The sequence below is a fragment of the Pyrgilauda ruficollis genome, unplaced genomic scaffold, assembly GCF_017590135.1.
Source record: "Pyrgilauda ruficollis isolate IOZ18807 unplaced genomic scaffold, ASM1759013v1 scaffold36, whole genome shotgun sequence".
NCBI lineage: Eukaryota > Metazoa > Chordata > Aves > Passeriformes > Passeridae > Pyrgilauda > Pyrgilauda ruficollis.
The window spans coordinates 863,014-876,071 of record NW_024525045.1 but is presented as its reverse complement, the minus strand read 5'-3'; the positions used below and the strand labels follow the sequence as shown (position 1 = coordinate 876,071).

The 13,058-nt window shown below is 46.4% G+C and overlaps 3 protein-coding genes across 5 annotated transcripts; 1 reads left to right on the top strand and 2 right to left on the bottom strand.

Annotated features, from left to right (window-relative positions):
* Nucleotides 1–3,418: 3,418 nt before the first annotated feature.
* On the bottom strand, nt 3,419–6,951 carry NCBP2 (nuclear cap binding protein subunit 2). Of its 2 annotated transcripts, XM_041475720.1 has the most exons (4): nt 6,794–6,951; nt 6,529–6,710; nt 5,672–5,810; nt 3,419–5,088 (listed from the first exon to the last, which is right to left on the bottom strand). In XM_041475720.1, exons 1-4 carry the CDS (start codon nt 6,872–6,874, stop codon nt 5,017–5,019), a joined length of 474 nt encoding a protein of 157 aa, XP_041331654.1. In that variant the 5' UTR covers nt 6,875–6,951; the 3' UTR covers nt 3,419–5,016. The 2 variants fall into 2 exon arrangements, with proteins under 2 accessions (XP_041331654.1, XP_041331653.1); XM_041475719.1 differs by having other exon boundaries at nt 3,419–5,810.
* A 2-nt stretch (nt 6,952–6,953) lies between these two features.
* NCBP2AS2 (NCBP2 antisense 2 (head to head)) lies at nt 6,954–7,627 on the top strand. The gene has a single exon (XM_041475721.1). It carries the CDS (start codon nt 6,978–6,980, stop codon nt 7,230–7,232), a length of 255 nt encoding a protein of 84 aa, XP_041331655.1. The 5' UTR covers nt 6,954–6,977; the 3' UTR covers nt 7,233–7,627.
* Nucleotides 7,628–8,275: 648 nt separating this feature from the next.
* On the bottom strand, nt 8,276–12,353 carry PIGZ (phosphatidylinositol glycan anchor biosynthesis class Z). Of its 2 annotated transcripts, XM_041475718.1 has the most exons (3): nt 12,187–12,353; nt 11,119–11,757; nt 8,276–11,061 (listed from the first exon to the last, which is right to left on the bottom strand). In XM_041475718.1, exons 1-3 carry the CDS (start codon nt 12,302–12,304, stop codon nt 10,178–10,180), a joined length of 1,641 nt encoding a protein of 546 aa, XP_041331652.1. In that variant the 5' UTR covers nt 12,305–12,353; the 3' UTR covers nt 8,276–10,177. The 2 variants fall into 2 exon arrangements, with proteins under 2 accessions (XP_041331652.1, XP_041331650.1); XM_041475716.1 differs by having other exon boundaries at nt 8,276–11,757.
* Nucleotides 12,354–13,058: the final 705 nt, after the last annotated feature.

The following is a 13,058-nucleotide window of genomic DNA, read 5'->3' as shown; positions in this document are numbered from 1 at the left end:
AAGCAAAAATGCAGATTTAATGGGAAGAAGCTCTTTCCAGTTCATGGAAACGTACTCTTCCTTTTACAGAAGTAAATTCAGAGAGGGGGAAAAACCCTACAAACCCAAACCACAAACTAGTCCTTTGCCAGCCTACACAATCTCTCAGTTCTATGGTGCTTGGTGTTGTGAGGCATCCTACACATAAGCAACCTTAAAGCACTCCTAACTCTAAAGCTTCAGGGCATGCCGAAGACCATTTAATCAGACACCAGACACTTTTGTTTCAAGCAGAATTCTAAGATGCAAGACTTTCTTCAAAAAATGCAGATGTTGCCTTAGTTGCACAGTGAAATGAGACGTTTTCAGAACACGTCATTCCTTCCACAACAGCTCCTCAGCTGAGAATCCCGGCAGCCCCCACCCATCCTGGAGACAGACACGGCTTCTCACGACACCTTGTGGCAGCAGGACCAGCTGACAGGGCTTGGGTCTTCAAAAAAGTAACTTCAGATGTCAAACAATGATATTGCAGAAAATCAAACACAAAACAAAAAGCACCAGCTTATAATCAATTAATCTGAAGAACAGCAACAATTTTCAAAACAGGAATACTGCCCATAAAAATAAAGACCCAAAGCATAAAATAATAGAAGCATTATTTTAAAGTAATAAAGTCAGAAAACTGAAAAAATCAAATGCAATTTGAAGTGCATGTGAGCTACAGATGTACAACTATAATAATACAAGTATGAATTATTAACACAATATATTCTTACCTATTTCTTACCTCTTTCTAGCTAGAAAATTAGAATTTTCTTCGCACTTCCAGGAAGAGAATGGTTGAGAAGGGACAAGCTTCATTGTCCAGAAATACAAGGACAAACTGACTCAATTAGCCTAATTTATTCTGATATTTATGTTGCATGCAACTGGATAAACAGCAAAATAGTGAATCTTACTTCCCATTTGTTTTCAAATTATGTTTTGAGAAAATATCTTTGAACTATACCTGAAAAAACAAAAATTGTGCTTCAATACTATTCCACTGCAAACATGTCAGTCCTAGAAGAATTGGGCCCACCTTGAAAAGGAAATCAGAGATAGCTCTAATCAAATAAATTAAATCCAACAAAATTATTTAATATATACCCGCAATTCCTGACCTCCATTTGCCTCTGCTCTGAGAAATGGTCTACAGACTTCTCTTGGATGAAAATCAGGTTTTTGGTCACTTCTCCAACCAAATCGTGGCAAAATCTCCACAGCATACCCACAGCCCCCGCTCCGCGCCACTGCCAGCAGCCACCCCCGCCGGTGGCAGTGTCACCACCAGGGGCCATGGACACCTCACCTGTGCTGCCCACGGGGGCTCCACACTGAACTTCATCCTCCTGCTGCAGGAAACATTCACCACGTCTCACCTGCTACTCCGAGCTGCAAAGAACAGTTTGACTTCCAATTTTTATTTTTTTCCTCTGTGAAGAACCCAAATAAACACTCAAACAGCCTTCAGGTGGAAACTAAAATAACCTTGGAGAATGATGCTACCTCAGTGAAGTAAAGCACATCTTTGTCTCAGAAAACAGGTTCAGAAGCAGAGTGGCAGGAAGGTCATCCTCATAAATTGAGGAACCCTGACACAAACCCTGCTTTCAAAAAGGAGTTTCTCAAGATCAGCAAAACTTCCTCTCATGTAACTCTGTCCTCTCTGGGCAGGGGTGCAATATACTTTTTATCTTTGTGCAGTTACACAGTCTTAAACACAAATACTATCATTTTATGGATTCAAACCCACAGTGGTTTGAAGCCCAGGACACTTCACCATCTCCACCAATTTTTTGATACACCACCTACAGTGGTAAGGCCCCAGACTTACCTGAAAGTACCAAATACACTCAGCTAGGAGAAACCTGAGAGTGCAAAGAAAAATGCACACCCTAATTTGTCTCCATTTATATGCCCTGGCATAAAGTACAACCTGTGCTTTAGAAACTCAAATAGACAAGAGTTTATGAGCAGGACAGTCCCTGTAGACTGCATTCCTTTGACAGGATTGTCTTTCCTCTAGAGATGAAACCATGTACAAACCATGTCCATTTTAGTAGTTTTCATCAATTTTTTTCCTTCACAAGAAGCCTAATCTGATGTGGAATATGAGGTGCTGAATATTAGCTTAAATAGTTTCGGTTTGGTTTTTTTTTAATTGTCTGTGTAGAAAGGTCTGTTAATATCAACAGTAGTTGTGCCTGCACCAACCTGAGCAGGAATTGTCTGCTGAACGGGGCAGTGAAGTAACCTAACAAACAGCCAACCTTGGAATGAGCCTGCCCTAGACACTGCTAACAGGACTATTGTGTCAGTCATTGAAAACAAATGTCTCTAATGCTTTTACACTCCACTGATTAACCCTGTAATACCCAGACTCAAATGCTATTATTTGCAGCCATTGCTGCCTAATAGAGATACGTAAATCATCCCCTGAGCCTGCACCAGTCTGAGAGAGAGACTGAAGTTGTCACTGCTTTAACGTCTGACATCCTCCCTTTCATCAGGGCATATGTTTCCACTCATATTCTTAACTGCTGGGTTTTTTAATGGATACAATTCCATAAAAGTAGCTAATTATGATGAACAAGTACTTAGAAATACTAACACAGAGCTTGAACTTCCATGAAAGGGTTTGTAATTGTAATGAAGTAGCTTGTCCAAGAAGCATGGGAGATTCTGTCCTTCCAAGACAATCTAATCACAGTGCACCAGCGTGCCAGAAAGGTGAAGAAGTCCCCAGGGAACTTTCAAAGACTTGATTCAGTTCCTTTCATTAAGCACTAGGTTCAGAAGACCCAGATGCAATTTCAATTAGGGAAGGTAACAATCAAACCATGTTCAATTTCCTCTACATGAGCTTTTGAGATTCCAAGAGTTCATACGACATATTATGTGGTTTTAAATCCCATTGATTGGTATCTCTCAAAACAGAAAATCTTACTTTAAAACATACTCTTTCCAGACCCATGGCACATAAGCAGCAAAGAACAGTGATTGCTGTGACAGACAATTATTACCAGCTCCATCTCATTTGAGAATACCTTTGAAAAGTACTGGCAGTACTCACAATAAAAAACAATTTTAGACCTCATTTTTATAAGGAGGATCACCTTGAAAATCACTTCTTACACAACAAAGACTTTCACATTTACTTCACTATCAAGAAACAATTTCTGTCCTGTAATCCAAAGAAATTCAAACCAGAATGAAGAGCATTAACCAAACACTTTTCAGAATCCAGGTGAGAACAGAACAAGCCTGAAAATCCAGTCAAAGGGAAAGAATATTCATTCTTTCTATCTTAAAAGAGAATAAAACAGAGGATGCCACCAGGATACAGCTCCTTTAGTTCACTGATTCTGTTAAAAAAAAAAACCATAACAAACCATTTTAATGTCGCAGCTTTATTTAAAAGAAAGTGACTTTAAAGTTTTTGGTAACATATTTTTTATACAAAATTGATACAACGAAAAATAAACTTCAGCAGCGCTCTAGAGCAGATTACAGGCTGTAAACTCATAGTCAAATATACTATATTGGAAAAGTTAATTTTGTTCAAAGCTTATTTGCAGCACCAAATGATCCCAAAAGTCTAGTTTTACTTGACATGCCAAAAAACCTCAAACTCACATTTCCTAAATAAGGAGCTGTTCAATCTCACTTGTCTTCCAATTTACAGTAACAGTTGTGATTAACTGTATGCAAGAAACACATCAAAATTTCCTACAATACCTTCAGTGAGTAAAGTTCTACTTTTGTACACCTTTGAAAGTTTATAAGGAGTCATGGGCAACAAAGTATTTGCTCAAAACTTTAGTAATTGCCATTTACATGGAACTCAGAAGTCCATGAAGAAATTTCAAAGCCCTATAACAGTTCTTTTTCAACAATTTCATTTTCCTTGATCTTAGGATCACATTTTTTAAACCAATGTCTGCAGGACATCAGAATTCCAACATATCAACAAGCAGTACAAATAGAATCCAGCGGGGAAAGAGAAAAACCAAAACATAACAAACTACATGATCCTGAAATCCTTTTACCATTCTTATCACATGCTCAGTAGAAAGCAAAACTCCTCCCAAAACTCTTTTATTTCTATTTTTATGTTGTCTGAAATCAAGTTTCTCAAACAGAAAACCTGTTTTGGGAAGAAACTTTCTCATTATAAACCCAGTTCCTCAATCATCCCATTCTGGGGGTAATCGGCTTCATGCAATCCTTACCGGCACAGGGAAGATACTGCCCTCAAATATGAAGGCTGTACAGATCTACCAGATGGGGCAAAATACTAATACTCAAACTGTGAAATAATAGCACTGTAATTCCTGTATTTGCTCTTCTCTGTCATGCAATCACAACTGTAATTTGTAGAAGACAGCAGTCTGCTTCCTGATCTCTGCTTGGCTGCTTCTCACTTCACGGTTCCTGAACTCAATCTGATTTGTCTTATTATGGCTGCTCATGTAAAGGTTCCAGGAACAGCATCAGTGGAAAAGGATGCTAATCCTTAACACCAGAAAATCTGCAACTTAGAAGTCTTCTCTAGAAACTGAAAAATTTCCCTATAAATTCCACTTCCTTTTCAGGCCCTTTGCCTCTTGCTTTCCTCTGTGAAACATCCACCAATCATCCTTTATCACTGCTGTCTACCCTGTGATCCCAATGTAAACAAAACCCAGTAGAATAATCAAGTTTTGCCAGAGGAAAAAAAAAAAAAAAAAGCACCACAATATTGCATCTTTGCTCCTTTCAGTAAGTTATAGCAGCATTTTGAGACCAAAGCCTCAGCATACTAATGCTTAAAGCCTTGCTCCCAGGTCCTCTGCAATGCTTTGGATCCTGGTATTAAAACAAAGAGGTATTGAACATCGGATGTGCTCACAGGAATGTGGATAGGAGTTTCTGTGAAGTGTGTGTAACAAACCTACTTTGTGCCTGGGGACATTGACTATGCAGATTTTGTTCTCTTGAGAGGCTGAGGAGTCACTGGCACTGAACAGTTTTGCCATAGCCACCTCTTCCAGCATCATAGTCTTGCCGATACTCATCTCGGACCTAACGATGGAGGGAGAAAGGGAAGTCCAGAAAAGACAAGGAAAAACAATTTCTCAAAAACTGTTACAGCACAAGAATACAGTCATACTGACATCACAACATATAAGTGGCTACATGGAGCTGTCTGGCCAAACAGAAAGTGAAGTGCATCATGCAGAAGCCCAGAACAGCATAAACCAACTTCTTCTTTCACCATGGCTGGGGACTCTCTAATCAACACAGCCCAAGCAAGGATGGCCAGCCTTGGGCTTTGGCAGTACAAGCCACTGCCACCTGCTCCACTTGAGGTAAGCCAACTACTGTCCTGTGTGTTCCTGACAGCCCCTTACTTTTTCTGGGCTTACTTAAAAGCATTTTCTCCCCAGGCAGCCAAGAGATGTTTCTGCAAGTACTTCTCGTGAAATGTAGGAAGGAGTTATTTATTCCTAGTGAATTATACTGCCATTGATCAGATGACTTCCAGTGTTATCTTAAACAACAACTCCTAAGCTGCTATTTCTGAAATTTTTCTGTGTTCATTCAAAATCAAGAAGTTTGGCAAAGGCACCATTCCCTTAAAAGCCCAGGCTGTACAACAACCTACCTGCCCCCCTGATCGTCCACGGCCATACTGCCTACCCTCCTTAAACCCTGCATCCCAGTCTGTCCTTATGATCCTGTCATCAAGCCTGGTCCCGTTGATGTATCGCATTGCATTTTCAGCATCTCCTCTGGCATAATACCTTAGGAATATGTTAATGAAAAAACAGACTTCTATTTTCACCACATGGGAAAACAAACAGTATCAAATGGACTACAAAACCAAGTCTTTGCTTGAACCACTTTTACGAAGCTACACCACCTAAGAAAACTGCTAGTGAAAGGGTGAAACATGCAGCAGTTCAAGCATTAGAAAGTTTGTCCATCATGCTGACATTTAACAGAACAAAGCCCTATTACTAAAGAGTGGGAAGCCCCAGGCTCTGTTCATGCTGCAAACTTTCACCAGTCTGGTGAATTCACTGGATGCAGCAACAGAACGATCCTCAAAAACGTGCACGTAATGAAGTCACAGGACAGGGATGAAAGACGCCAATGGAAACTTTACACGTGTGTATGAAAAGAAAGATCTTTTAACCTCGGCACGGAGAATATGAATTTACTGCAGAGGTCAACTACCCAACAGATGTCTGGGTTAAAGTATCAAAGTGAAAGCAATCTAACCCCACTCGACATGCAGTATATGCTCGAATACAGATACATGGTTGGAAAACACCTGTAAGAGTGTTTTCCTTGCATCCAACTGTGAGCCCAGTATTGCTCTCTCTCGCCAGGGTCTCCCACAGACGCTTCAGCAAATGATTAAATTTATCCTCGGAGAACTCCCCCGTAACTCAGAGCCTGCAGTGCAGAGCAGTTCACCCACACCCTGACGGCTCCTGCCGTGCAGCACAAGGATACTCTACGAAGCAGAAGCCACAGGCGGTTTTCTTCACTTTGTCCAGCCCCATGATGACCTTCTTAATGTCGCCGCTTTTGCCGAAGAGCTCGTGGATCTGCTCCTCCGTGGTGTAGAAGGAGAGGTTCCCCACGTACAGTGTGCAGCTCTTCCTCAGCAGCCGCTCCTGGTCGTACCGCGTCCCCTGGGCCGCAAGGACACAACGTTACCTCGCGGCCCGGCCCGGCCCGGCCGGACCCGTGGCGCCCGCCCCCTGCCGCGGCTCACCCGGAAATGCTGGTCCCGGTACTGGCTGAGTTCGGCGTAGGAGTCGCTGCGCAGGATGCTCAGCGTGCCGCCGGAGCTCATGGCGGCACCGCCCGGCCCGGCCCAGCCCGGCCGTGCCCAGTGCAGGACGGACCGACACCAACCGACACCACCCGGCCCCGCCGGTCTCGCGAGAGCGGCGGCCATGGCGCTGCTGCGGGCGCTGCTGCTGCTGCTGTCCAGCCCGCGGCTCGTGGAGCGGCTCTCGGAGTCGCGGCCCATCCGCGCCGCCGCCCGGGTCACCGCCAGCGCCCTCACCCGCGGCCAGCGCGACCTGGCCCCGCGCCTGCTCCGCCTGCGCGACGCCTTCCTCGCCGAGCTCAAGGACGGCGCCCGCGCGCGAGGGTGGCCGTGGCCGCGCGGGCCGGGCCGCGGCGGCCGCCCCGGATCAGCGCCGTGATCGCCGGAGGAGCGGGAGGCAGCTGCGGACAGCGCCGGGGAGGAGACGGGAACCGCCGCCGCTGCCCTGCGCCGAGCGCACGGAGCGCGTTGGAAGCGGCGGGTGAAGGGCCCCGGGAGCCGCTGCGGACCCCGGCGGTGCCCGGGCTGGGGATGGCGAGCTGCGGACTGGACGGTGCGTTCTTCGTCGCGTGGCCTGGAGCGACTCCTCGGGAAAGCATGAACACGAGAAGCTGCTCCTCATCGGTTTCATGGATTTCCATTTCAAAGACAGAATACACGTCCCACGGTTCTCAGGAACAAGCAGACTCAATTTATAATCACCTACAATGCTGTGAAGATTGTCACTTTAAGCGCTGATAAGAAACTTGAAATAAAATCACAATTCTCACAGGAGTACCTGTAACAATGTCTGTGTATACAGGAGTGATACTCTATATTTGATACAGTTTTGTTACAAAAAGGGTTTTAAGTGATGATGATTGACAGGATAATGGACATCTTACAGGAAGGTAAAAGAGATTCAGTAGCTATCCTAAAAGCACACCTCAAGTCTATTGTAGCAAGAAGGGTTTATAGGGAAGAAATGAGAGCCACCCTACATATAAACGGAAATACTGCTATATAATGGAAAATGATGCATCCATCACATATAATGCAGGTTTGCTTAAGACACTGTATCTGATGACATCTGTGACACTACAGCAGTTAACCTTACTTCAGAACACGTTTCACTGTTTGATCCAGCTGAGTAGAGGCTCAGTTAACTGGGGAGGATCATTTCCTCTCCTTTTATCATCCCAGGTGAGAAGAACCTTGTACTTTGTCTGAGATACAGTTTCCTGCATTGCTGGTAAAATTAAACCTCCAGCATGGATGGAGAAACTGCATCTACAGTGTAAATTCAAAGGTCTGGCTGGCAGGACAAAAGCAGTATATTGTTAGTCTGAGCTGGTATTTGTGGTCCAGGTTCTGTTGCTGGCTTTCTGCAGCAGTGGTAGAGAAGTCATCATCCTCGAGCTGGTATTTGTGGTCCAGGTTCTGTTGCTGGCTTTCTGCAGGTTACCTGTGCAGTGGTAGAGAAGTCATCATCCTATGGGAATGGTGCTCCATTACATCCCCCAAGAGTTTCAAGATGTACCCCACTCAGACTGCCAGAATTCGTAAGTTTCATGAAAATAATGTTCAAGATTTAAGTTGTTTAAGAAAGCTGAAAATGGGAAGCAGGACATGGAGTACCAGCTGTGGCACATGGTTGTATCACCCAGTGTAAGACAGCAAAAAGAAAATTAACTTGGAAAATACAGTTGCTGTCACAATGCTTTCCCAACTACTCACACTACTTTGTGAGTCACCAGTACAAAAACAGGCACCTTCTCTCCCCCTGCCTCCCCCCAAACACAAGCCTTTAATTTACAGGCAGGCCAGCAGTGAAGAGTGAAGGATGTGGGATGAACATATAGGCAACAAAAGACAAAATGCTTTACAAGAGAGCGAGAGCTATGTTCCCTAACATCTAGGTCATACCTATAGGTTGGAAAATACAGGCAAATCATTCATACATTCTTTTTTCCTAGATTCTCCTTAGAGCCTGGCATCAACCTGTATTATTCTTGTCTCTGTAGAAAGCCTGGCTCTTAAGACCTTACATAAGGTTGTGTGGGTGAAGAACTGCCAAAAGCATTACCACCTTTGTGAGCAGAAATAATTCAAGTGTCAGATTTGTTTCAGAGAGAGAGGCTTGATCTCCAATGCATGTGCCAAGTCAGGTTGTTTTGGATCCAGAAGTTCACGTAGACAAAACCAAATATTGTAATTCATGCTGTGCTATTGAGCATATACATCATTGTCAGCTGAAGCCCAGTTGTTGGTGTCCAGTTCAAAAGGAGACTGCTCTCCAGTGGAAAGCCAGGATAGGAGCTGTCCTTCCCACTGAGCTGATTTAACGGGGAGCACTTAGTGCACGGGGAGGGGGCGCAAGGGATGCGGCTCCTCCCGCGAGGCTGCCCTCCCTGCACGGCAGCAGGACCGGGGCATCTCTGACCTGTGCTGAGCCCCTCCAGAGATACATCTGGCCCAGTGGCACGAAGGATCAAATCCCTCCCAGTTACCCGCTTTCTGTCTGCGCAGCTCCTCGATCCAGCTCCCGCAGGACCTCCCGCGCGCTCTGCCGGGGTGACAATCGTGACAAGAGCCGCGACAGCTGCGAGACGAGCGGCGGGAGCGCGCCAGGGAAGGAGTGCCCGAGCTGCAGCCGCGGAACACCGCGCACGCTTAATGCCATCACGGTGCTGCCCTCCCGAGCTGCCCCGGGCGGTACGTGGGTAGCACGTTCACGAGGATGGAACTGTGGCAAGGAAGGCTAAACAAGCAAAGCTTGGATTTTAGGATTTAGCACAAGCACTTAGGCTGAAGCATCCTCCACGTTCTAAATCAGATTCTGCCAGATCAGTGCTGGGGATTTTTCAAGACGGACCCACCCAAAGCAGTAATGACTGCAGTCTGGTCTAATGAATTTTTAAGAACATAACATAAAAGATTACTGAGTCAGACCAGCTTTTGTCTAACCCTGTAACCTCTCTCCAGCAGCTGACTTAATGCCTATTATCAGTAAACACCCTACAGTCCCCAAACCCTGTCAGATTATTAGAGCTTTCAAAAATAAATCTCACATGGAAACAGCTAAGTTTCAATCACAGTTTTGGTGGGCTCTGGTTTCATCCTCTCTCATCAGGAGAAGTACAAAAGTTCATATAAAATACCATAGGGCTGAGTAAGTCAAATCTTAAGCAGGTTCTGTCCAGAACTGGCTACCCTAACAGTGTGAGGAATGTGAATAAAGAGATGTGGGAAAGCTCCCAGTGCCACTGCTGATGCTGAAAGGGCGGGGTATGAAAGAGGAAGGTCTCACACCACCATCAGACAGCTCCCAAAGTAAGTAAAAGACTAGAACTTTGTTCTCCTAAAATCTAAAGGCTCTGATAATCTGTTTAGCTCAAGGATGTAAAGTCCTAACTGACTCCTCCAATTTCCACTGGATAGGACAGGTATTTGTGGTGGGTCTTCCATTGATAAGTGAGGAAATATCAAAGTCTCGTTCTTGAATGAGACACCACATTTTGTAATTGTGGTTCTGACAGTACCAGGGATTATAATAAAGATGTGACAGTCGCTGCAGGTAAAATTGCTTGCTCGCTCCTCTACTGTCTGGCAGAGGGTTTCTTCTCCAGCCCCAGCCATGTCAATGACTTCCACATGCACATCTGTCTTCTTGATATTGAGCAGAGACCTTGGAGGCATGTAGGTGTGTGCAAAGAGCAGAGTGTAGTGCCGTGGATGGCTTGAGGACGCTGGAGAATGGATGAGCTGCTCCAAGTGAAACAAACAGGGAATGAGCCCTCCCTGGTGTAAGCACCCGAAGAGAAGTGCCCCCAGAAGGTTGAACAGAACAATGAGGGGCTTCCATTTCACAGCTCTGTTCGGTGACGCGCTGAACAGGACCAACGGCAGGATGAGAGGGATGAGAAACCGAGGCTCCTGGTGGCTGAACAGGGAGAGAAATGCCAAAGGAACAAAATAAAACAGCAGCAACGTTGGACTGCCCTCAGAATGCACCAAGAGCCCAGGCAGCCCACGGCAACACCATCTGACCAGCATTAACTGATGGACATATTTCTTTAGCATTTTAAAGCCAGCACTGACGGCCAGAATATGTAAGATACCAAACAGCATTACTCCATTGACTGTAAAATGTGTAACTCGTGGGTGACTTCCATGCAGTGCAAGATTATGAGGATTAAGATTATAGCTGAGAAAATTGAAGGGGGTTACTATCATTTTGTCATGTAATTGAACGATTACATCAAGCAGGCTGCTCTTGTTAGTGCTGTAGAGGTTGTCTAAGCTCACGGAGGTAAAATAGAAGGTGTCAGCAGTTATGAAGACAAAAGCGGTAAAACATGCACATAGGATAAACTTCAAGAAGTTGTTTATGAGAGTTTTAATGCTCTTTTGAGAGTCAACAATTAAACCAGCCCAATAAAGCAGGGGCATTAGAGCAAATGCCAGAAAGGTTGGCCTGTTGAAAAACCCAGCAGTTGTTAAGACACCTATGAGAGAGCTGCTTGTAGGCTCTGCTGAGCCACTGGACTTCCTTGAAGAAACCAGTACCATGAGAAGAGCAAAGAGAAGTCCTTCGAGCGTGTTTGTAAACGTTCTTGTATAAAACACCAGCGTGACATAGGATCCAGCAAGAAGTACCAGCGCTTTCCACGGATCTGCTCCCCAGAAAGGGGCCAATCGATAAACGCTATAGTCGAGTATGAAAGAAAAGATTGTAAAGAGCAGGCGAGGAGATACAAGGAGAGTGTAGCTGTTGATGCAACTTGAACATATGTCCAACTGCTGCAAAGACTTGATCACCCAGTATGTAACTCCTGATGTCATTAATGGGAAAACAACTGTTCTGCAAGGAGAGTTGGAAAGGAACTCCCATGGATAATAGACCTGTAGATTTAAAATATCTCCTACAAAGGAAGAGAAAAATACATATAGATAATAAAAAAATACATATAGATAATATATTTTATTTAGTAATTCAGCATTAGGGATACTACTTGGTATAAGAGGTATCACAATACAGAGCAGCTCCTAAACTTTTGAAACTGGCATCAACTTTGACATTTTTAGGAGCGTACCATTCATTTTTACAAAACACCCAGAAGCCTGTCACTCGAGGCGCCAGTCGCTGTGGACAGAGCAGAGCAGGAACCCACCCACCCGGCCAGCCCTGCGGCTCCTCTCGTGCCCGGCTTGCAGGACTCGCTGTGTGACAGAGCGGGATCCCTCGGGAACACCCGCCGGGCCGGCGATGCGGGACACGGTGCCCGTGGCCGCGCCGCTTCGCGTCGCCTCGACCCCGCGCGGGGCCACCCCGTCCCGGGCGCACGCCTTACCTGCCATGACCTCGGGTGCCTGGAAGAACTCGTCGGGGTGCAGGTACCCGCTCTGCGGCAGGAGGCACCAGCCCGCCCGCAGCGCCGCCAGCAGCGCCCACAGCGCCCGCGCCACCATGGCGGCCCCGGCCCCTCACGCCGCGCCACCAGGGGGCGCGCGGCGCACGGACGAGGCGCCGCAGCGGGAGCCCGACGCGCATGCGCAGCGCCCCCCGCCGGCCGCACTTGACGGGATGCCGGGATCTATGAGGGTGGAAAGGGCTCCGGGATCAGCGAGTCCAGGCCACAGCCCAGCACCGCCGTGTGAGCCACGTCCAGCCTTCCCTTCAGTACCTCCAGGGACGGTGACTCCAACACCTCCCGGGCAATCCATTCCAGTGTCTAATCACCCTTTCTGTGAATTCCTCCTGCTGTCCATCCTGAACTCCCCCGGCACAGTTTGAGAGCATGAGTTCTATGCATATGTTCTCTCGTCCTGTCACGGCCTGGGAGCAGAGCCCGACCCCCACCAGGCTTCCCCCTCCTGTCAGGGAGTTGTAGAGTGGGATAAGGTCAGCCTGGAGCCTCCTCCAGGCTGAACTCCCCCAGATGCTCCTCATGGGACTGTGCTCCAGACCCTTCTCTGGGATCATCCCAGCACTGCAATGTCCGTCCTGACCTGAGGGGCCCAGAACTGGGCACAGCACTCAAGGTGTGGCCTCAGCAGTGCCAAGTGCAGGGGACAATCACTGCTGGCCACACTATTCCTGATCCAGGACAGACAGGACGCCAGTGGCCACCTGGGCACACAGCGGCTCCTGTTCAGCTGCTGTTTCATAATCGACTGAAAGCACAAGGAGAAGAAACACAGCGGGGCCGCAGCTGGGCACAGC

Bases quoted from the DNA above. Each gene is read 5' to 3' on its own strand.
- NCBP2AS2 (XM_041475721.1), top strand. From the start codon at position 6,978: ATGGCGCTGCTGCGGGCGCTGCTGCTGCTGCTGTCCAGCCCGCGGCTC.
- NCBP2 (XM_041475719.1), bottom strand. From the start codon at position 6,874: ATGAGCTCCGGCGGCACGCTGAGCATCCTGCGCAGCGACTCCTACGCC. The intron at 6,711-6,793 runs GTGAGCCGCGGC...CTTGCGGCCCAG, and splicing joins ACCGGGACCAGCATTTCCGG to GGGACGCGGTACGACCAGGA. The intron at 5,811-6,528 runs GTATCCTTGTGC...CATATTCCTAAG, and splicing joins TGTGGCTTCTGCTTCGTAGA to GTATTATGCCAGAGGAGATG.
- PIGZ (XM_041475716.1), bottom strand. From the start codon at position 12,304: ATGGTGGCGCGGGCGCTGTGGGCGCTGCTGGCGGCGCTGCGGGCGGGC. The intron at 11,758-12,186 runs GTAAGGCGTGCG...CTTCCTTTGTAG, and splicing joins GGCACCCGAGGTCATGGCAG to GAGATATTTTAAATCTACAG.